This window comes from Ursus americanus, chromosome 11 (assembly GCF_024610735.1).
Source record: "Ursus americanus isolate L20-20 chromosome 11, mUrsAme1.1.p, whole genome shotgun sequence".
In the NCBI taxonomy this organism is placed as follows: Eukaryota; Metazoa; Chordata; class Mammalia; order Carnivora; family Ursidae; genus Ursus; species Ursus americanus.
The window spans coordinates 41544463-41566836 of record NC_142137.1 but is presented as its reverse complement, the minus strand read 5'-3'; the positions used below and the strand labels follow the sequence as shown (position 1 = coordinate 41566836).

At 36.8% G+C, this 22374-nt stretch overlaps 1 protein-coding gene and 1 pseudogene across 1 annotated transcript; both read right to left on the bottom strand.

Annotated features, from left to right (window-relative positions):
• Positions 1-1845: 1845 nt before the first annotated feature.
• Positions 1846-22053, bottom strand: C11H6orf58 (chromosome 11 C6orf58 homolog). Its single transcript, XM_045805624.2, is given in 6 exon segments — positions 1846-1976; positions 13090-13328; positions 18111-18211; positions 19124-19308; positions 20039-20125; positions 21753-22053. Coding segments are annotated over 6 exon segments (1044 nt in total).
• On the bottom strand, positions 6155-6611 carry LOC123797561 (ORM1-like protein 1 pseudogene; annotated as a pseudogene).
• Positions 22054-22374: the final 321 nt, after the last annotated feature.

Below are 22374 nucleotides of genomic sequence, written 5' to 3'. Positions count from 1 at the left end.
CCTTTACTATCATGGAGCTCCCACGCTGGTGTGGAAAGGCAGACAAGAAACAAAGAAACTAATAGAGCATGTGATGGGTGGAGATAAGTGATATGAAGAAAAAAATAAAGCAGGATAAAAAGGATAGATTGTTGAGTGGGCGCAAATTCACACAAAGAAGTCAAAGAATATCCTGACAGTTGGAGAAGGTGACATCGGAAGAAAGGTCAGTAGGAGGTGGAGAGATGAGGCAGGCAGAGATTTGGGGGAAGAGCATTCCTGACAGAGAGGAAACAATGCCCCGAAAATCATGACTCATGGGTGTGTTTCAGTGTTTGAGGAAAAGCAAGGAGGCCTGTGTGAGAGGGGAGAGTGGGAGGAGCACAAGGCAGAGGGAGTGAGGGATCTAGGTCATGTCAGCAGCGTGAGCCACGTGTATATGTGCTGCGGGCTTTGCTCTGGGAGAGGGAGCGAGCCCTTTCAAGGTTGAGCAGAGGAGAAACATGATCTGACTTATAGTTGAAAAGATCCCTCTGGTCGTGATGTGGACAATACTTATATCAGAAAGAGCATCATATGGGTTCACTTATTTGTGGAACATAAGGAATAGCAGGGAGATTGTTAGGAGAAGGCAGGGAAAAACAAAGGCAGGGGGCAGAGGGGGAGACGAACCATGAGAGACTATGGACTTCGGGAAACAAACTGAAGGTTTCCGAAGGGAGGGGTGTGGGGTATGGGCGAACCCGGTGAAGGGTATTAAGGAGGGCACGTATTGCATGGAGCACTGGGTGTTATATGCAAACAATGAATCATGGAACACTACATCAAAAACTAATGATGTATTGTGTGGTGACTAACATAACATAATAAAAAAGAAGAAAAAGAAATAAGAAAGAAAGAAAGAAAGAAAGAAAGAAAGAAAGAAAGGAAGGAAGGAAGGAAGGAAGGAAGGAAGGAAGGAAGGAAGGAAGGAAGGAAGGAAGGGAAAGAAAGAAAGAAAGAAAGAAAGAAAGAAAGAAAGAAAGAAAGAAAGAAAGAAAGAAAGAAAGAAAGAAAGAAAGAAAAAGAAAGAAAGAAAGAAAGAAAGAAAGAAAGAAAGAAAGAAAGAAAGAAGAAAGAGAGAGAGAAAGAGAGAGAGAAAGAGAGCAAAGGTAGAAGCATTTCTTTTTCCAACAGTTAGAGGGTAGATTTAGTCTGTGGATGAGGCCCTGAGAAAACCTGCATAGGAAAGCTTCATTTCAGCTCTGGAAGTCACCACCTCCTGGCCAGAGTAGTTTCTCTCCTGAAAGAGAACAACACTGACAAACGTGACCCTTAAGCGTTTATTATCAAGTGTGAACCAGAGATGGGGAAATAGTGCGTAATTGTTATAAAATTGTAGTCAGTGGAAACACACACACAAAAAGACAAACTAGGTATGTATTCTGTCAGTTCTGTTTTATGAGTTTTAAAAATTTTAGTTGACTGTCAGTATTTAGTTTTAAAATGTTCTGGATTTTGGTTACAAATCAGCAAGACATATTGCTCTGAATTTCATGTAATTAGTTTATACAGGGTAACAACAAAAGAGCCATATAAATTTAATGTTTGTTTATTGATTTCACAATGATTTATGATAGCTTAATATAATTTCCTTTAGATCCCAAACATTTTAAGTATTGATAAATTATAAAAATCAAGAATTACTAATCGAGCAAAAATAATCATAACATTAATTTGAATTTCAAGTTAGAATGCATGGATAGAATCCTAACAAATGAGCATAAGTCAAAAATATTGGAAACAAGAAAACTATATGGTTATGATCACATGAAAATTTTGAAATTACTGTTGCTCAACAAATTAGAACTGTTCATCTTTAGTTCATTAATTAAACATTGGGAAGATCAGAGATGTTGGAGTAAAGATTTCAAGAACTATTTGAAAAATCTCTAGAACATGCTTCCTTCCATTATGTGTCTTCATTAAAATTTTCCATGCAGTCAATGAAAATGAACCTGGAAAAGATATAAAATCATTACATGTAAATTCAAATTAATACTTAATTGTTAAAATGTTTATTTTAAACAAAACTCTATGTATTTTGCATATAAAAATTAATATTCATTACTTGATAATTACACACATGAAGTTTTAAATTTAAAATTTATTGACCAACTCAAATAAAAATTTATAAGAAATACAAATAATCAGAAAACTAGGAAAAGTGCACAAACACATTGAAAGAATTGTCAATTCATCAACAAAACTGAAAGGCAACCTACAGAAAGGGAGTAGTTGCAAATGATGTATCAGATAAAGGGCTAGTATCCAAGACCTATAAAGAACTTATTAAACTCAACACCCAAAGAACAAATAATTCTGGCAAGAAATGGGCAGAACGGGGCGCCTGGGTAGCGCAGTCGTTAACCATCTGCCTTTGGCTCAGGGCGTGATCCTGGTGTTTTGGGATCGAGTCCCACATCGGGCTCCTCTGCTGGGAGCCTGCTTCTTCCTCTCCCACTCCCCCTGCTTGTGTTCCCTCTCTCGCTGGCTGTCTGTCACATAAATAAATAAAATCTTTAAAAAAATAGAGAGAAAAATGGGCAGAAGCCACGAACAGACATTTCTCCAAAGAAGACATCCAAATGGCCAGCAGACACATGAAAAAATGCTCCACATCACTTGGCATCAGGGAAATACAAATCAAAAGCACAATGAGATACTATCTCACATCAGTCAGAATGGCTAAAATGAACAAGTCAGAAAACAACAAATGTTGGAGAGGATGTGGAGAAAGGAGAGCCCTCTTACACTGTTCTTGGGAATGCAAGCTGGGACAGCCACTCTGGAAAACAGTATGGAGGTTCCTCAAGAAGTTAAAAATAGAGCTACCCTATGACCCAGCAATTGCACTACTAGGTATTTACCCCAAAGATACAACTGTAGTGATCTGAAGGAGCACCTACACCCCAATGTTTATAGCAGCAATGTCCACACTAGCCAAACTGTGGAAAGAGCTGAGATGTCCATCAACAGATGATTGGATAAAGAAGAAGTGGTATGTACATACAATGGAATATTACTCAGCCACCGAAAAGCATGAAATCTTACCATTTACAATTTACAATGCTGTGGAGGGGCTGGAGGGTATTATGCTGAGCGAGATAAGTCAACTGAAGAAAGACAGTTATCATATGGTTTCACTCATATGTGGGATGTAAGAAACAGTGCAGAGGGTCATGGGGAAGGGAGGGAAAACTGAATGGGATGAAATCAGAGAGGGAGACAAACCATAAGAGACTCTTAAGTATAGGAAAGAAACTGAGGGTTGCTGGAGGGGTAGGTGGGTGGGGGCATGGGGTAATTGGGTGATGGGCCTTAAGGAGGGCACATGATGTGATGAGGACGGGGTGTTATATGCAACTGATGAATTACTGAACTCTACATCTGAAACTAATAATGTACTATATCTTGGCTAATGAATTTAAATTAAAAAAAAGAAAGAATTATAAATTCACATGACAGAGAAGTAGAATTTTCTACATAAGAAACCAACATAAGTTAGAGAAATTGCTATATAATAGTGGCTTAGAGAAAACAGAAACCCTAATTCAGTTTTATGACAAAAATGTAAACTCCTGAAAACTATTTTAAGTACCACTTGGCAATATATGACTCATTGACTTTAACTCATTTCCTCTCTACAAATTTATTGGTAAAATCATAAACTATGCCAAGAAAAACATACATAAAATGCCATTATTACATTATTGACAAAGCTTATAAGAGAAAATAATGCCTACAGTTATAGTAAATGTATTAAATGAAACACTACATATCCTTTGAACAGAATGAGTTAGATCAATATGTCCTGATACCAAAGATCTTCAAGAAAATTATCTAGTAAAAAAATACAGTGTCAAGCAGTGAGTATGATTTCATTTGTGCAAACAACACAGGTTTTATTTATCCACTTATATACGCTGTTTTATGTACAAACATACTCTAGGAATTTGTGCCACTTTTAAAAATTGGATGAAGGGCCAAGAGATATAAACAAAGAGACGTGGGAAGAAGACTTGAATTTTCATTTAATGTGTCAAAGCACTTAGACTTTTAAAGTTTGAATATATTAAATATAGTTTAAGATAAATTAGCAAAAATAACAGTAATTTAAACGCTTTTAAAATAAAGAAAGATAAGAGTTTTTAAAACAATTTTTAAAGAGAAGAAATATTTCAGGTTAGATCTGTTAACGTACGGAGGTATAGTTTGAAAGTGTCCTGAACGCTTGGTCCCAGGTCTACTTCTGTTTTCTTCCTATGCTCTAGGGCTGGGAGGATAATGCTTAATTTCCATGAAGAGCTGTTCTCATAAATATTATTTACTCCTTTCCATGGAGATGGAGCATGTTACCTGATTGGTGGGTGAGAACATTTGGTTCATGTTTCTCAGGTGGCTAGAGCTAATCTCTTATAAAGTCCCAAGACCCAAGATAGATCTTTCCTCTTCTTTCTATTTAAACTGGCGAGGAAATCAGGCTAGTTTGATTAATGTTGAATCAGTCAACACATCCAACAAGAGAGCAAAGGGCTGACACCGGATTTCAGACTTATCTAGAGTATAGATTCCAGTGTGTAGGAGGAGGATGTGATAAGGAGAGGGAGCACAGGCCTTAACATAATACTCCAAGATGCAAATTTATTGTCTCATTTCCAGCTGGTAAATTATTTAAACTTACAAAACCTCTGTTTCTTTATTAGTAAAATATTGGCAATAAAATTTTCTTACATCAAAGAAAAATTTTATTTAAGTATAGATTACTGGTTATTTAAAAATGCATGGGAGAAAACAAACATGCATTAGCATTATCATACAACTGATTTCTGAACTCAGTACTTTTGAATTACAAAACAATGATCATTACCCCCCCAAAATCAGTTTATTGAAACAAATTGATTTTTAAGTTGGTCTAAAACTCTTTTCACTATTTTGTCTACAAATGTTACTAAGTTTTTCTGTTTCATCTCATATCAGAACTTTGGTTTTTGACATGTTTACTTCTCAAAGTAGTATGTAGTTATTTCTTAGAGTTAATGTCAGCAACTATGAGAAGCTTCTCTAAGTCAAGAATTCAATACAATTGCTGCTTTGGGAATAGTAACCACTCTGGCTTCCCTGCACCAAGACTCATGCATTGAAAGGCAGATATTAATGGGCAAAATACGGGGGTTGACAATAGGAAGACCAAGAAAAGATGTTTTCTAAAAACACTGTTTCTAAAAAAACACTCCATTATTTACTTTGGTACTGTTGCTGGAGAAGCAGTTTCTGCCAGACCACAAGTCAGCTATATCATTGTTCATTTTATTTCCTTTTCTTAAAAGTGGCAGACTTTAACAATTTGATAACCAAATAAGCAGGAACCTTTAAATTACCATATACTTTAACTCCATAAAATAAATTATTTTCTTAACTGGTTTAGCAGCCTTGTGTCTGGAAAGGTAGCAAAATCCACTTTGCTCCCAAATTAGAAGGCTGACTCCCAGGATGTTTGTAAGATGCCCGGAGTCTTCTAATACCAGTCGTGACAATGGACTTTCTTAAACCCAGTGAGTTAATAAATGTGAAAATGACCTCATCTATCAATACATTGTGGAGTCAGCAAAACCATAAGGTAGGGACTGGGTGGTATAAAACAAGAGAGTATATTTCCTCTTAAATGATGCAAGGGGAATATGTATAGTAATCAAAAGAATCTATAATAAACTTGTGAAGAGATGATTCTGCTTTACATGTAAGTCTACTTAAACTGACTATGATGAAATGACTGAAAATTTTCTTCTAACACAATCCCATTCATTATAAGCTAAGCTGGTCTTGGTTTCTTACAAAGCTGGTATTTCCTTGGATTTATCTATTACACCCTCACTTTATAGCCATTTAGTTTATAACCTGGACCTGCCTGGCCTGTCTATAAAGCCTCTCTTCAGAAAGATCCCAGATACATTACACAGAAGCATCTTCTAGTAAAAATCTTCATTTCGTAACAGCATGTGAAGAACCAGCAACCGGCCCTCGAATTAAATACCTCTCATTCCACATTATTACAGAACCAGTGCAGTTTACTGACCATTCCTTCCTTATAGAAAACTCAGTAGCTATAAAAACATTTGTTCAGTTTTAAAACATTTTAATAGTTGTTCATTCTAAATATCCAAATACCATGTAACTTGGGCATTTTTGGAATTACCAACTCAGAAGAGAAGCTGTGTTTAGATGAAGTGAAACTGGATCATACTTTGTATAGAGACTTGCCAGAAAATATGGAATTATTGGAAAAATTATACAAAACTTCTGTGCAGATATAAACCGCACTCCACAGTCCATTGTTTCTTGGGAGTTAGGCGCTTTGTTTTACCGTGGTCAGGAGTTTCAAAAGGCATTCCTTTTACTGCATGCAAAAATCATGCAGCTCAGAATATGTATCATATTTGTTAAGGTATAAGCAACAGGAACACTAAAGAAGGTACCCCTGAGAAGACAATCTGAAGCAAGACTGCTAACACATACGTCGGCCACCTACCCCGGTTGTTCATTACACCAGTACTTGGATTCGCCTCACTCCAGGCAACTCCAATATTCATATTTGCTCCACCGCCTCACTCTGGGCAGCTGGCTGAGAGCAGGACCAGCTCCGTGGTGTCCCTTCAAGACCAGATGCCAATGGTCAGCTCCAGCACTAATGTTTTTATAAAAGTATTGTAGTGATATTTATACATGATAAAGGGGAAAAAAGCACCTGACATAATTTCAGGCCCATGGTAGGTGTTTAATAAATAGGAGTTAACCACTTAACTTTACATGCTAACCACTTTACATTGCGCCCCACTGCGTTCTTTCAATTTAGTGCCATAGATGATCAGATTTAAAATTAAGTAAGGTTTTTAAATTGAGATGTAATTGACATATAACATTGTGTTAGTTTGGGGTATACAATGTAATTATATATATATATATATTTACCACAATAAGTTTAGTTAACATCCATCACCAGACATAGTCACAAATTATTTTCTTGTGATGAGAATATTTCATATATACTATCTTAGCAACTTGCAAACATATAATACAATATCGTTAACTACAGTCATCATACCATATGTTACACCTCCATTACTTATTTATCTTATATCTGGAAGTTTGTACTTTTTGACCACCTTTGCCTGTTTTACCCACCCCCTACCCCCTGTCTCTGGCAACCACTAATCTCTTTTCTGTGAGCTTGATTTTTTTATAAATTCCATGTAAAATGAGATCAGACAGTATTTTTCTTCCTCTGACTTATTTCACTTAGCATAAAGCCCTATAAGGTTCATCCATGTTGTTGCAAATGACAGGATTTTATTCTTTTTTATAGCTGATAATATTCCATTTTATATATATCGATACATATGTATGAATATATATGTATACATCATATTTTCTTCACCTACTCATCCACTGATGGGCACTTACATTGTTTCCATGCCTTAGCTATTGTAATAATGATGCACTGAATGTGGGGCTGCATTTATCTTTCTGAGACAAGGACCTAATTCCTTTCAGATAAATACTCAGAAGTGGAATTACTGGATCATATGGTAGTTTTTAATTTTTGAGAAAACTTCATGCTATTTTTCATAGTGGCTACACCAATCTACTTCCCCACCAGCAGTGCGTAAGAGTTCCCTTTTCTCCACATTCTCCTTAACACTTGTTACTTCTTGTCTTTTAATAATAGCCATTCTAACAGGTATGGGTGGTATCTAGTGGTTTTCCTTGATCTCTGCATTTTCCTGATGACTAGTGATGTTGAGCAACTTTTCATGCCCCTGTTGGCCATCTGTTTGTCTTCTTTGGAAAAAATGTCTGTTCAGACTGCCCATTTTAAAATCAGATTGCTTATATTTTTTGAATATTAATTCCCAATCAGATAAACGATTTGCAAACAATTTCTCCCATTTTGTGGGGTTTTTTTCCTTTCCTTTCCTTTTTTTTTTTTTTTTTTTGATGATGTCCTTTGCTTTCTTTTTGTTTGATATAGTCCCATTTGTATTTTGTTTTTGCCTTTGCTTTTGGTGTCAAATCCAAAAACTCATCCCAGACCAATGTCAAGGAGCTTACCCCTGTTTTCTTCTAGGGGATTATGGTTCCATGTCTCACTGTCAAATCTTTAATCCATTTGCATTTGGGGTAAGATAATGGTCCAATTTCATTCTTTTGCAAGTGACTGTCCAGTTCTCTCAGCACCATTTATTTAAGAGAATGTCCTTTTCCCATTGTATATGCTTGGATCCTTTTTTGTAAATTAACTGACCACACAAGTGTGGGTTTATTTCTGGGCTCTCTATTCTGTTCCACTGATCTTTGTGTCTGTTTTTATGCCAGTACCTTACTGTTTTGCTAACTATAGCTTTGTAGTATAGCTTGAAATTTGTAAGTGAGATGCCTCCAGATTTGTTCTTTCTCAAGATTGCTTGGCTATGCAGGGTCTTTCATGGTAGCATCCACGTTTTAAGATTGTTTTATTTCTGTGAAAAATGACACTGGAATTTTAATAGGCAATGCATTAACTCTGTAGACTGCTTTGGGTAGTATGGACATTTTAACAATGCTACTGTTTCCAATTCATGAACATGGAATTTCTTTCCATTTACTTGTGTCTTTTTCAATTTCTTTCATTAATGTCTTACAGTTTTCACTGTACAGGTCTTTCACCTCCTTGATTAAATTTATTTCTAGGTATTTTATTCTTTTGAAATAATTGTAAATGGAATTATTTTTCTTAATTCATAAGTTTATAGGTTATGAACCTGCCACAATTACAATAGATTATCCTGAATTTAACTGCATTTTACCTTTATCAAGAGGGATTTATGCTTTCAGATGTTTTCTTGTTACTAATTAGCAACTCTTTTGTTTCAGCTTAAAGAAGTCCTTTTAACATTTCTTATAAAGCCAGTCTAGTGGTGCTGAACCCCTTCAGCTTTTCCTTGTTTGGAGAACTCTTTATTTTTCCTTCAATTCTGAAGAAAAGATTTGCCAGGTAGAGTATTTGTGGTTCGGAGTTTTTTTCTTTCAGCACTTTGAATAATTCATGCCACCCTTCTGGCTGGTAAAATTTCTCCTGAAAAATCTGCCAAGTCTTATGGGGGGGGGGGGCTCTCTTGTACATAATGAGTTGTTTTTCTCTAATTGCTTTTAAGATTCTCTCTTTGTCTTTAACGTCTGACAATTTAAGTATAATGTGTCTTGGTGTAGGTTTTTGGGGCTCATCTTATTTGGAACTCTAGGTTTCTTGAATCTGGATGTCTGTGTCCTTCCCCAAGTTACAGACATTTTCAATCATTATTTCTTTCAATATGTTTTCTGCCCCTTTCTCTCTCTCTTCTATTTCTGGGACCCTTGCAATACAAATATCAGTCCACTTGATGTTGTGCCATAATGGTCTTTAAGCTATCTTGAACTTTTTCTCATTCTTCTCTTTTTTTGCTCCTCTCATTGGATGAAATCTGCTGCCGATGTACTCAAGTTCCGGATCCTTCCACTTTCATCCAGACTTCAGTTGAATCTCTCTATTGAATTTTTCAGCTCTGTTATATTTTTTCAAGTTGGTGATTTCAGTTTGGTACTTTCTTACATTTTATATTTCCCTGTTGAAATTTTTACTTTGCTCGTGAATTCTTCTCCTGACCTCAGAAAGCATCTTTATGACCATTATTTTGAACTCTTTATCAGGTAAATCACTTATCTCCATTTTATTAAAGTCTTTTTCTGAGGTTTTATGCTGTTCTATTGTTTCGAACATATTCCTGTGTGTCTTCGTTTTCCTTGCCTTTCTGTGCTGGTTTCTATGGACTAGACAGAACAGCCACCTCTCCCAGTTTCGAAGAGGCATCTGTATAAAAGATAAATCTTACCACTCAACCCTACTCTTGTTCTTGGTTGTCTTTCAATCCTTTGTGAAACTGCTTAGTGTGTTCTTAAAGGTCCCCAGTAGTTGAAGGTGGGCCAAGACCTGTCAGTGTCCCGAAGACGCAGAGCTCAGTCAACACTTGGATGCCAGATGATTTTAAGCTGGATCTTCAATGGCAGCTTTTGTTTGTTGCAGTCCTATGGAACCCATGAGTTTAATTAAGCCCTCTTAGCCATCAGAACCATGCAATCAAGGGGTATCTTCCGGGTAAAGACTGAAAAAAAACATGGCACAGATGTGTGTACAAGTTCCTTTCCACAAGATACCTCCACCTTGAAGCAAAACAAAGGGAGAGTGCCAAGATGGCACCTATCAAGTTCTTGGTTTCCGAAGAGTATTGCAGTATCAAATTGGAAGCCTGCCCCTCAGTCCATAGCTATTAAAATGAACAAATAGGCCTCTTTCATGAAAAGATTGGGTGTGTTTCAGTTTGCTGCCTCTGCTCTGGACCCTTGGGAATTTGCCACAGTGAGTCTGTACAAGCCCTTTAAGAACCGTCTCCTAGTTTGCTCTAGCCTTCTAGGTCTTGTGGATGCAAGCCCTGCTGGCTTTCAAAGCTAAATGTTTGGGAGCCCATCTCTAACATGAAAGTCTTAGAAATTGAGGTGCCAGATGTGGGGGTCCAAACCCATCACTCACTCCTTAAGGAGAAGCTGGGAGTTGTGAGATCCCTCCCTATCGTGTGTCTGGGGTTTATTGCAAGATTGTGTCTCAGCCTCTCTCCTTCCTACTTTGATGTGGATTTTTTCTCATTTTCCCAAAAAGTAAGAGTCACTCAGCTAGTTCCTGGATTTCTTTCAGAGTGAATTGTTCTGTCTGTAGCTGTAGATTTGGTATCTGTGAAAGGAGGTAAGTTCAGGAGTTTCCTATGTCACCATCTTCACTGAAGTTTCTGAGATGCCCAAGTTCATTTCCTCCCACCTAATTATACATCATACTTCAGCAAACAGTTGTCCTCATTCAAAGAGAGGAGGAGGTAGTGACCACTGCAGCAGAAGAGTAGGAGGTAACAATCTTCTCTGTGAGGTTAGGGGAAGCAAAAGGGGCAGCTGGCCTCAGTCTTGAATCATGAAATTCAACACATTTTTTAAAGCATTTTTATTTTTTTTAATGATTTTATTTATTTTTTCGACAGAGATAGAGACAGCCAGCGAGAGAGGGAACACAAGCAGGGGGAGTGGGAGAGGAAGAAGCAGGCTCCTAACAGAGGAGCCTGATGTGGGGCTCGATCCCATAACATAGGGATCACGCCCTGAGCCGAAGGCAGACGCTCAACCGCTGTGCCACCCAGGCGCCCCTAAAGCGTTTTTAAATTATATTAACATGAATCATCAGCTTTGACAGTTTTAAATCTTCACTCAGTCTTCACTATTTATTTTAAATATCACCTATGGGGGAAAAAAGTAATAAAATCTAGGCAAGCTTTGTTTTCTATCTAATTTATACCTAATATTATTTTTCAACTTTAATATGAGTTTTACTCTTAGAATATGTATAGTCAAGGATTAAAACCTGATGCCACTATAGACACAGAGATGGTTCAGAATTTTACATAATTAAAAATGAAAAACCCCATGCCAATTCTTACCATCAGCAAAAATGTTAAAAAGATAATTTTAAGCCTGAAAAGATTAATTTTATTTTGTAGATTAAATTTAATGAATTTAGCTTAGGTTTCTTGTGGAAAACACTTCTGGAGACTAAAAAGGAGCTAAATGACACTTTGATACTTTATTGTAAATGTATGTATATGTTTCTATTGATGATTAATGAAAATGCTCGTTTTTAAGTATCAGTAGTTGTTTTTCACTCACGCTTTGTTTTCAATACATCCGTTTTCTCTATTCTCTGCTTATTTGAAAACTCCAAGGTCTTTGACTCTGTGACTGAATTCTGAGCATCAATGAAGAGTGGTTGCCATGAGAATGACAACTAGATGATAGTAAACATGATACAAAGTCTACACAATTATACTACCAAGGCTCACCATTTTTTCACCAGTAGTTTTCAACATTTACTCTCCCATTTTTTTCTTGTGAAAGCAATTTAAAACTGCGACATACAGCCTAATTTCAGTAAAACTGAATCTTGTAATAAAATCTTGTAGTATGGTACTTTCAAGCTTTAAATGAAATAATTTCCACTCTCCGCTCAGTTCTTCACCTTGTACATCTTAAGAGGAAAGATCCAGTTTATACAACCCAGGCCTACAATGCAGTTAGGCCATCTGATTATTTGGCAGGTGATCACCAAAATTCATGCTTCTCCTTGCATGGTATAGATTTGTCACACAAAAGTAGCTCTTAGACAACCATTTAATTCCCTAGCCCACCTGCTTCTCCAAACATGAGAGCATCTTTCTAGGTGGGATGTAGATTATATAGAAGCTAGGGGTCGGAACAAGCACAGATGGAAGGAGACTGAGTCCTCTACTCATTGTGTAAAGGGAAGCTGCCGTTGACTAAGAATATTGCACTGGAATCATTACTACAGCAAGAAGAAATTGCAATTGCATGAAAGCCTTAAATGTGTGGGCTTCTTTTTAATTCAAATAAGATTTCAAAAACATATATTTAATGTATTTATGTTTACTTTGCTTATATAGCTTTCAGACTCTTTGGTGGGTTAAAAATAGTGATATTTTAATTATGTTTTCTGTTCTGATAGGAAGGCCTACAGCTGAGGAGTGGCAGCAGAATACTTCACCCATGGCTGGCTAGTAAGGCTAGATGAATGGAGCTCACATAAGTCAATTTGCTTGTTTTTCTCATGAATCATGGAAGATTTCCTTTTGAGATTTCTTTATTTTTTTCTAAATTTAAGAGCAATATATAAGGTTTAAAAAAAAGGAATACGGTAACAACAGCAAAGGGCAATACCTGGGTTTGGAGATGAAAAGTGGACTGAAGGCAGTCTGGTGCCTTCCTCGATCAATAAAGATACATAAGAAAGGACAGGCCACCATTGGAAGGACCAAAAACTGTGGAATGGAGACCCATGGAAAATCATGACGTTCTTTAACAGTATAACAATCTTTGTATCTGATAAAATCATTATTTCTTCCTTTATTCAATGAAATATTAATTTTCTATTGCTTATAAGGCCCTTACCTGGAGAGTTATCCACTCAGGAAAGAAAACTTAGAACAAGCAGGACGGTGTTTTGAAAGACAGTAAAGTCTCTGATGAAGGGGGCTCTATCCCCGTTCACAAGCATTCGCGGCGGCAGGCCCTTCTGGTATTCATATGTTCTTACCAGAGTTGTAGGAAAGAGGGAAGCAGCTAAATATTCCACAGCTACACACCAATTTCTTCCAAAATCTGCTTCTGGCTTAGAATAATACTCCAACCTAAGAGACGAGTGAAAACAGGTACAGTTGTAATTAGTCTACTCAGCCTCATCATTTTCTTTCTTTTGTTTTTGATATTTTGGTTTCAAGATTTTATTGAAATTCTAGTTAGTTAACATATAAGGTAATATTGGTTTCAGGAGTAGAATTTAGTGACTCATCACTTACATATAACACCCAGTGCTCATCACAACAACTGAGGAACAATGGCTTAAATAAACTGCAATGTCTTAAATAAACTGCAGGCCCTAAGAACAATGGCTTAAATAAACCACAAAGCCTTAGCAACAATGGTTTAAATAAACACTAGGAAAGAGCTGAATGCACCTACCTGTTCGAGGCTCAGAGGTGTATAAGCAAAGTCGGATCAAATGGAAGCCTTTCAAACGATTTAATTGTGTTATTGAACAATTCATTTAATAAGTCAGTTAAGATACAGTCAAGTAAAAAAAATAAAAATATGCCTTAGAAGGCTCATTGTAATTTAGAGTACAGAAAAATGTGCACCAGGGCGCCTGGGTGGCACAGCGGTTAAGCGTCTGCCTTCAGCTCAGGGCGTGATCCCGGCGTTATGGGATCGAGCCCCACATCAGGCTCCTCCGCTATGAGCCTGCTTCTTCCTCTCCCACTCCCCCTGCTTGTGTTCCCTCTCTCGCTGGCTGTCTCTCTGTCGAATAAATAAATAAAATCTTTAAAAAAAAAAAATGTGCACCAACCAATCTTAGGATCCAAGACCACAGAGTTTTAGGTATATGTAGGCTATACAGTGTTCAGTATTGGGTCATGTAAATAAAAGCCCTAATATATGATTTTACCTAAAAAAGTAACAAATGAGATTTGAAGGAAGTGCCGCAGTATGTAGTAGATGGTAAACATGGCCCCAATTTTTCTAAACTCTTTATATCTCTGTTTTTTTTTCCTCCAGCGTCCCTTCCTTGTTACATTGGAAGGAAGTGGGAAGGAGAGAGGCATAACTTTCTGATGGTGGCTCAGCCATATGATTTCATTTGGCCAATAGGATATTAGCCAACTTGACACAGCGTGAACCTGAAGTATGTTTTCACAATTTGATTTCTCTCTCTTGCCTCTCTGCCGTCACGATGGCAAACCGTCAAGCTTGCCTGCTGAAGAAGAATGGGAAGACTAGTGGGGCAGAGCTGAGCTTCACTCATCCTGTGGTGCCAGTCAAAACCAGCTAAGACGAGTGAGCCCAGGAAAGAGCAGCAGACCTGCCCAGCTGACTCTTAGACATGTGAGGAATAAACACTGCTGTAGACATTGACATTTAGTAGTTATCCACTGGGCTACGTTCTCATGAAAAAAAGTGGAATGAAATACGGGGCAACACACTTAATAAATTGCAGACTTCTCAACAGCAAAAGTGAAGCTAAAAATTAATGGAGATATGCCTTCAAAAATCTTAAGTATTACCAGCCTAGATGTCTGTAATCACTCAAAGCCTCAGTCAAAAATCGTGATAGAATAATGATATTTTAAGAATGCAAATTACCTACAATTCTTTTCTTATACAATTGTTCTGAATGGACTAGCATGTAAGTCTTAACAAACAAAGTAATCCAGGAAATAAAAAGATACGGGATCCTGGAAATGGTAATTCAACACAAAGAAGAGACAAAGGAAATGTAGTACAAAGATACTAGAGACCTAAGAAGCATACCTGACCACCTAGGCAGAGCAGAGCAAGTCAACAGCTCTGAAAGAAACCTCTTCAAGAAGAAGGGATTGATATAATTCTGGATGCTTTTAAACATGTTGAGAAAAAACTTCCTTGGTTTGCCAATTGGAAGTGATTAGTGGTGTGTACAATAGAAAGTAAACAAAAATGCACAAAAAATTATAAATAAGGGGAATAAGATAACAAGGAAAAATAATTATAATCAGTTTAATACATGTGATATGAATAGTAATTAATAGTTAAAATAATGTAGCCACTGAACATTGACCCAATCCAAATTACTAAACAATTATGCAGAGAAAGTGAGAAGCGGGAAGAATTTTTGTGGAGTGGAGGTGAGGGGAACTAAGTGGTAGTTTTCTATGGTGGTGATAAAAAGGATAAAACTTAAATCTGCAAATCGGGACATGGTATAGGATTTTTTATTTTTAGAAATATAGTACCAAATATCAAAGTAACCGTGGTTATAGTGGTATTCTCCCTGGATACAGCTGTTTCATTTATTTATGAATTTTTGGTGGAAGCGATGGCAAAACCTCATAGAACCATTTGACTCTTTAAAACATTGACATATAAGAAGTGGATAATCTACAAACTAAAAATAATCCAAAACAAAAAATAAGAAAGCACACCTGAATTCAACATATAAATTAAAGAAACAGGAAGGAAGGAGGGATGAGGGGGAGGGAGGGAGAGAGAGAAGGAAGGGAGGAAGGGAGGAAGGAAGGAATCTCTGAAGAATTCCGAAGACTCTAAGGCCCGTCCATCCACTACTCTAACTCCCGGGACAAGGGGCCCTGATCACCCTCACTTGCCTGCTAACCTACCTGAGAGGGTGGGAGAAGAGTTATGAATGCTATTTGTTCAGTTAGGTGATTGCCTGTGTGGCTCATCTCTCCCCAGAATTGAAAGATTCTCATCAAGGAAGTGAATATCATATTTTATTCCTGCTTCATTATATATTGAAAAGGTGGAAGCATTTTTTTTATCGTTTAAGAGTTTTAAATATCTTTTTAGAAGGGAGGAAGAACCTTGGTACTTATTGACCTCATAAAACTAGTTTGTAGGTCACGTATGCTTACAGGTAAGAAGAGGAGCTATGGAGTCAGGAGAAATTTGAAGACTAGCCCTGCCCTTCACTGACCATAAGATTTTAAGCAAGTTACTCAACAGCTCAACCACATACTCAGGATCTAGAAAAAGGAGGTGTTTTGAAGTGAGGTATTACGTGAGGACACTTCGTGAAATTTCTTTTACTTGTTGTGCTTGAGAAACAGTAGCTATTTTAAAAAATCATGGGAGAGAGTCATTTGTTGATACCTAAATAGGTCAAGTAAAAAGGAACAAATTTCAGAGAATAAAAAGAGTTAGTAAAAAACAATTTTTTTGGTCATAATTAGTGAGGAAAGTACTTCTAATACTATCAGAAAAAAAAACTTTTAGGTCATACACTTGTGATCCAAATAATCAGGTAAATATTTAAGATTATTCACTGAAAACTTCATATGTTCTGTGATTTTGGAGTTTTTAAATAAACTTGGCCTGTTAAAAAATATGACATTTCTTTCAAAAGCGATTCCATTACATAAATAGGAATAAATACAATAAGATTAAAAGTCTAAGTCCACAGGAGACAGGAAATGTACCTACAAGAAAAAAACTTCTTCAATCTCCTTGAATTTACCTAAAGTATTCTTATATTTCTTAGGGACAAAGTTGCATTCTCTAGTGATTTATCTTTGTATATGAACCTGGAACATCTGTAAATGAAAAAAGTAATCTAGAGCGATGACTTGCTCTCAGTCAAATCTTGAGGCTGGCAATCCCAGGCTGAAATCCTTGTCTGCTAATCTCATTCCTATTTCCTGTCATCAGAATAGAAAGAGCGGTTGAGTTACAACTGCAGCCCCAAATCCTATCACCGATGCTGCCCCAAGAGAAAACTCCGTTGCCCAACTTGATACCTAGTTTTTGAAGCCATACTGACAGGTAAAGGAGGAAATGTGCTTCGAATCTGCTACTTCGGTGATTTATTTACCTAACTGAATGATGGAGTCGTGGGAGAGACAACCAGTGAAATAAGAGGCACACATTCCTGCCTGGAGTCACCAGTCCACTTATACAATACCAAGGACGCTGATTTTGGTTCCTATTTTTTACCATACCCAGATTTCTACCCTGTATCCCACTCCAAGTAGTTGGCTTCACCCTCAGATAGTGTCCATGGTGGCTGATTTTATGCATCAAATTGACTGGGCCTCAGGGTGCCCAAATATTTAGTTAAACATTATTTTGGGTGTTTCTGTGAAGTTTTTTGTTTTGTTTTGTTTTGTTTTCGGAAATCTCAGTTTCCAAATCAGTTGGCTGAGTAAAACATATTGCCCTCCATAATGTGGATGGGCCTCATCTAATCTGTTGAAGGTGTGAACAGAACAAAAGGCTGAGAGAGTAAGAGTAAATTACTCTAAAGTAAGAGAGAATTTTCCTGGCTGATGGCCTTCATACTGGAAGGTAGGCTCTTTCCGGTTCTACCTATATCTATCTATCTACCTCTCATCTATCTTCTATTAGGGCTGTTTCTCTGGAGAACCCTAATACAGTATCATTCACAACTAAGCACAAATCACTTCTACACCCTCACATGTAGGTGTATGATAACCTCTAGATGGACACGTAGAATGGCTCGATAATCTAAGCTAGCCTCTGTGCTAATCCTGATGCTAGTTGATCTTTTTCCCTAAATATGTCCCTACCATATAATGTGCCCATGGTCAAAATAATGAAGAAAATGTCTTTTCTTTTCTTAATGTAGAGAAATTGGTATGTTTTGTTTGTTGGTTGGCTAGCTGTTTCATTAGTTATCAGTTGGTTAGCACAAGATTTTTTTTTCCTCAAAATTTTGTTCCTTCTTCATAAAACACAATCTAATCATTCCAAAATAGTACACTTCATCATTAAAATACACAGTGACTAATATTATGTAATAGGAAGACCGACCACCATTTTAGAAAAGGAATAAAAAAGCATAAGTAAGGCCAAAAGTCTTTCACCATATTCAATAGAAATGATTTGGGATCCATTCTTACCTATCTTCAAATATCCTGCTAGCATAGTCCAAGCTCGAGACATGCGCAGCCCACAAGTACTTCAACAGGTCTTCAAAGCTACTAGAAGGATCCTGTAAATGCTGTAGCAGAGGAGAAATTTATTCATATTTGAGAAAATATAACAATTCCTCTCCTTACAACTTCATTTAATCCCATATATAATTTAGAAATATTCTACATGAGAGGAGAATTTTGTTTCTAAGAACTGTGCAAGCTCTCAGTGACTAACACTCTGTAAAAGAGTATAATATCTATTATAATTAATAATATTGAATGCATCTATAAGAAATAAGCTGCAACAATTTTCCCAAGAGTCAGTATTTTATACTGGCCAGGAGAATTTTGGTTTTGGTTTGTCATTTGCTTTTCTGCTATCTTAGTAGAAATTACAACAAAAGTTTAAGATTAAGAAAAGGAGGAAATTTTTATTAGAATATTTAATTCAATCATATCTAAAGTAGTGAACTAATAATCTATAGAACTAGTAAATCTATCTTTTCATTGTGGACCTTAGCCCACATCCATGTTTAGCCAATGTTTTCATTTTGCTCATTGAATATTTGGTTTTGATTGCCACGTAATTGTTTATTTCTACCTATATATGATCATTTATTAATTCAGTTGAAATAAGTTAATTGTTCTAAAAACCAATTCCATAATTATATTTCTCCCAAGAGTTAACCTTTGGTTGCCATGCAGGTTCAATTACCCAGAATATTCTTCTCATTTAGTAAGATATCTTTTGCACTCTCACATTGTGTATAATTTATTTGAAATGAGTGGATAGACCTTGTGTTAATGCCATACTGGTTCAGAGGGTATTAATGGCACATAATGCCCAGCTACACTGTAATAATATAATTTGCATAACAGTCTACATTGTTACACTTAGGAAAATATTATACGATGCACACAAAAACCTAGACAAAAAGCATTATACAAAAAAAGAAATAAATTATAGGAAAATAAATTATAAAACTTATGAAAGCAACCTGGTAAAAGGTATTCCACTTGCTCATTGTCTCAGGAAAGGATGACAGACAACTAGAAACATTAAGACAAAACTTTGTCTGATCTTTGGGTGGTGGCAAAAGCATGACTTGGTCTGATGATATCCCCATTACACCAGAATCAACCGCAGCAAGGAAAGGCAATGCAGATAGAAAGTAATTCATATCTGTAACAGCAAAATACTTATTATTATCACAAGCACTAAGAAATGTGATAGAGAGTATTTTTAAGTAATCTGTACACGAGTAAGCAAAAATCACAGATCCAGAAACCTAAAGGTCACTAGCAAAAAAAAAAAAAAAAAAAAAAAAAAATGCAAATCTCCCTAAGGAGATTGGGAAATATCTCTAAGAAACTGTGTGTAAATTAATTTTGTTCCCAAAACACAAAATAAGTTTAAGGAATTAGAAAATACCTTCTGATTATTTTAGTATTAAATATCAGACTGAAGCCTTCGATTACAGATTGATAAAATGATTTGTGGTACACTACTCTGACGTGTTTATGGTTTAAAAGTCAAACACATTAGATCTGAGCAAAATGAGAAAAAGCCCTATTTGCTTGTTCCCTCATTTCTCATCCTTCCTCATTCTGGAGACTGCCCCTCATTCGTGGCACCTCCCACCTGACTGCCAGTGCTGGGCTTTCGGAGGCCACAGTCCTTTGCAGTTCCTTTTTTCAGTCCTTCAGTGAAAAGCTGAATATGTCCTAGGGAATTGTTATTGACATTATGGCTTTTAAATTCTAGAATGTGGCATAAAGCCCACAAGGTACATGATGAAATAGATTCCTTCTTACAAAGGAGTAGTATTGTTTTGTCTCTGTCCCTAAGATTTTAGGTTGAATACTTTCCTTGGGGATGGTTATTACCTATTTTGCCATTTAAGTGAACTTACCAGCCCACCAACTGTCCACAGAGATACACAAAGGATCTCCAGATTCATAGCCACAGCCTTTTCTTTGTAAGGGATCAGCTAATCGTCCTAGAAGAGAGAGTGTGCAGGGATTATTTATTATATACTAACATTAATTCTTGAATATCAATAAATATTTTGCTTTAATTTGGTCTCTTCTTTTATTGATCTCCAACAACTCCCTCTCACTCAATCTCCCCCTTTCTTAAATACACACACACACCCTACACTCAATCACATGCTGCTAAGCCATCCGGTTTCCAGGTCCTGTCCTTTGGCTTAATTTCCAATATTACCAGATTAGAATAGAATTTTTCAGGTGGACCTAACTATTGGTATTTTTTTTAACTAGGCAGTTATTTTCAATATGCAGCCAAGATTGAGAAACACTGCTTAGGCTCATTCTTTTATTTCCTAGTAGATTTCATTTCTATTTCCCCAGTAAAATTTCACCCACATTTCAAATCTCAGTATAAATTCACTTTTTCCTGATTACTTGAGCTGACTCCAATCTGCCCTTTGTTTTTGTTTTGCACTTTTAACTTTTATCCAAGAGTTGCTGTGTATTGTTTTCTATTCAATTTCTGCTATCTTTCCCATTGCACTTTTGTTGTAAATTCTTTGATGGCAGGGAAACTATCTGAAAGTACTTATTCACACCCCATCTCCCCACTGCTCTTAGCAAATGCTAGACACTTAACAGCTCATCAAAGGATGAGTTTAGTCAGGCTTGATCCTGATGTGTGAGTGCAATGCAAGAGTAAGAAGGGCATTAATCTACTAGCTCTTTCAGACTCCACTCTCCCCTGAAGTTGGCATGCCTCCCATTGTAGACTTTATGTTAGTGATTTCTCTTGCACCGGGGTTGTTTTGACCCCAAGGAATGCCAGATAATTAGGAGTAGGTTTGGGTCTCAGGACATTCCCTGACAAAGATGCATGACTTGTCAACCTCCGTAGCTCCTGAATATGACCACTGCTCAGACTTAATATCAACCATAATCTTCTCTCTGTATTTTTTCCATTGGAATTGAATAAATTTCCTTATTGTGGTATTATCAGCGTGGAGTAGGCAGGAGGCACCACTCTCCTTCATAAGCTTCTTCTGTCAGCCAGAACGAAAATATCTTTTTAATTTATAAATCCTTGGCCCATAACGTATCTCCTAACTAAACACTAGAATGTATTTTCCAGAGGAATTGATCATTTGCAGAGCAACATCCTCATGAACAAGATGGCACTCCATGCCTATCAACCTTATCTCCATGTATATTAATCACAATTGGGACAATCAAAAAATTCAAGTTAATTTAACATCATCACCTTCTGTTTTTCATGTCTATCCTTTTGACTGCTTTGTTCATCTAAGTGCTTAGAATGGCATCTAGCACCTAGCAGGAGTTCAATAAATACTTGTAGTATGTTCGATAGGTTTCAATAGATTTAATATGAAGTCTTTTTGTGTTTGGCAACTACACCTTGTGCCCCATTGTGGTTTCTAGTCAAAACAGAAGCACATAAAAGAAGGATTTATGGAGGAGAAGGAGAAGTAGAGAAATATGGTTACGAGGGGGAAAGAGGAAAAAGAAAAGGATCAATTTTCAAAAACATGATATGGTATACACAGAGTCTTATTTCCCATTTACTGCATGGTCATACTGGTAGATCATCAGGATGAAAACAAGAGTTGTTCTTACCTGTTCTGTATTGCCAGCCATGCTGGAGAGGTAATCCCCATAAAATATTTTGATCATTGTTTGCTACGATGTTTTCAAAATAACTCGCTGTCTTGTTCACCAGGATTTTGTACATCCCCATTCTCTCATTGTACACCCAGGGATCAATAATGTACTTTCCATTCTCTACCCTGTAGTCACTGAACTGACCCACGCTCATCTTCCACAGCGGGGGATACGGATCTGGGACATCAGATGTTCCTGCTAAAGAAGCAGAGAAGCAAGCAACTAGTACGCAGGTCCAAGGAGGGAGGAGAGCCATTGCGCCAAAGCTGTTGACTGAGGCTGCGGCGAGGCTTTTATTGGGAAATGGAGGAAGAAGTCACGGTATTTGCTTATATCCCAGCATGTCAACATTTTTTGTTCTTTTCCCTGAAGATGATAGGGTGAAGGTGGGAAGGCCTTACCAATGAAAATAGGATGCATCTCTTACTAAATAACATCATCAATGTAGTTTGTTATTCACATGATAGTCCACAAATCAGTTGAATATTTTATTGTTGAATGAATAAATATTCTAAACACTTTCAGAAAACTGCTATTAAGTTTACATTGTGTTTGTATGCCTATTAAATGAAATACA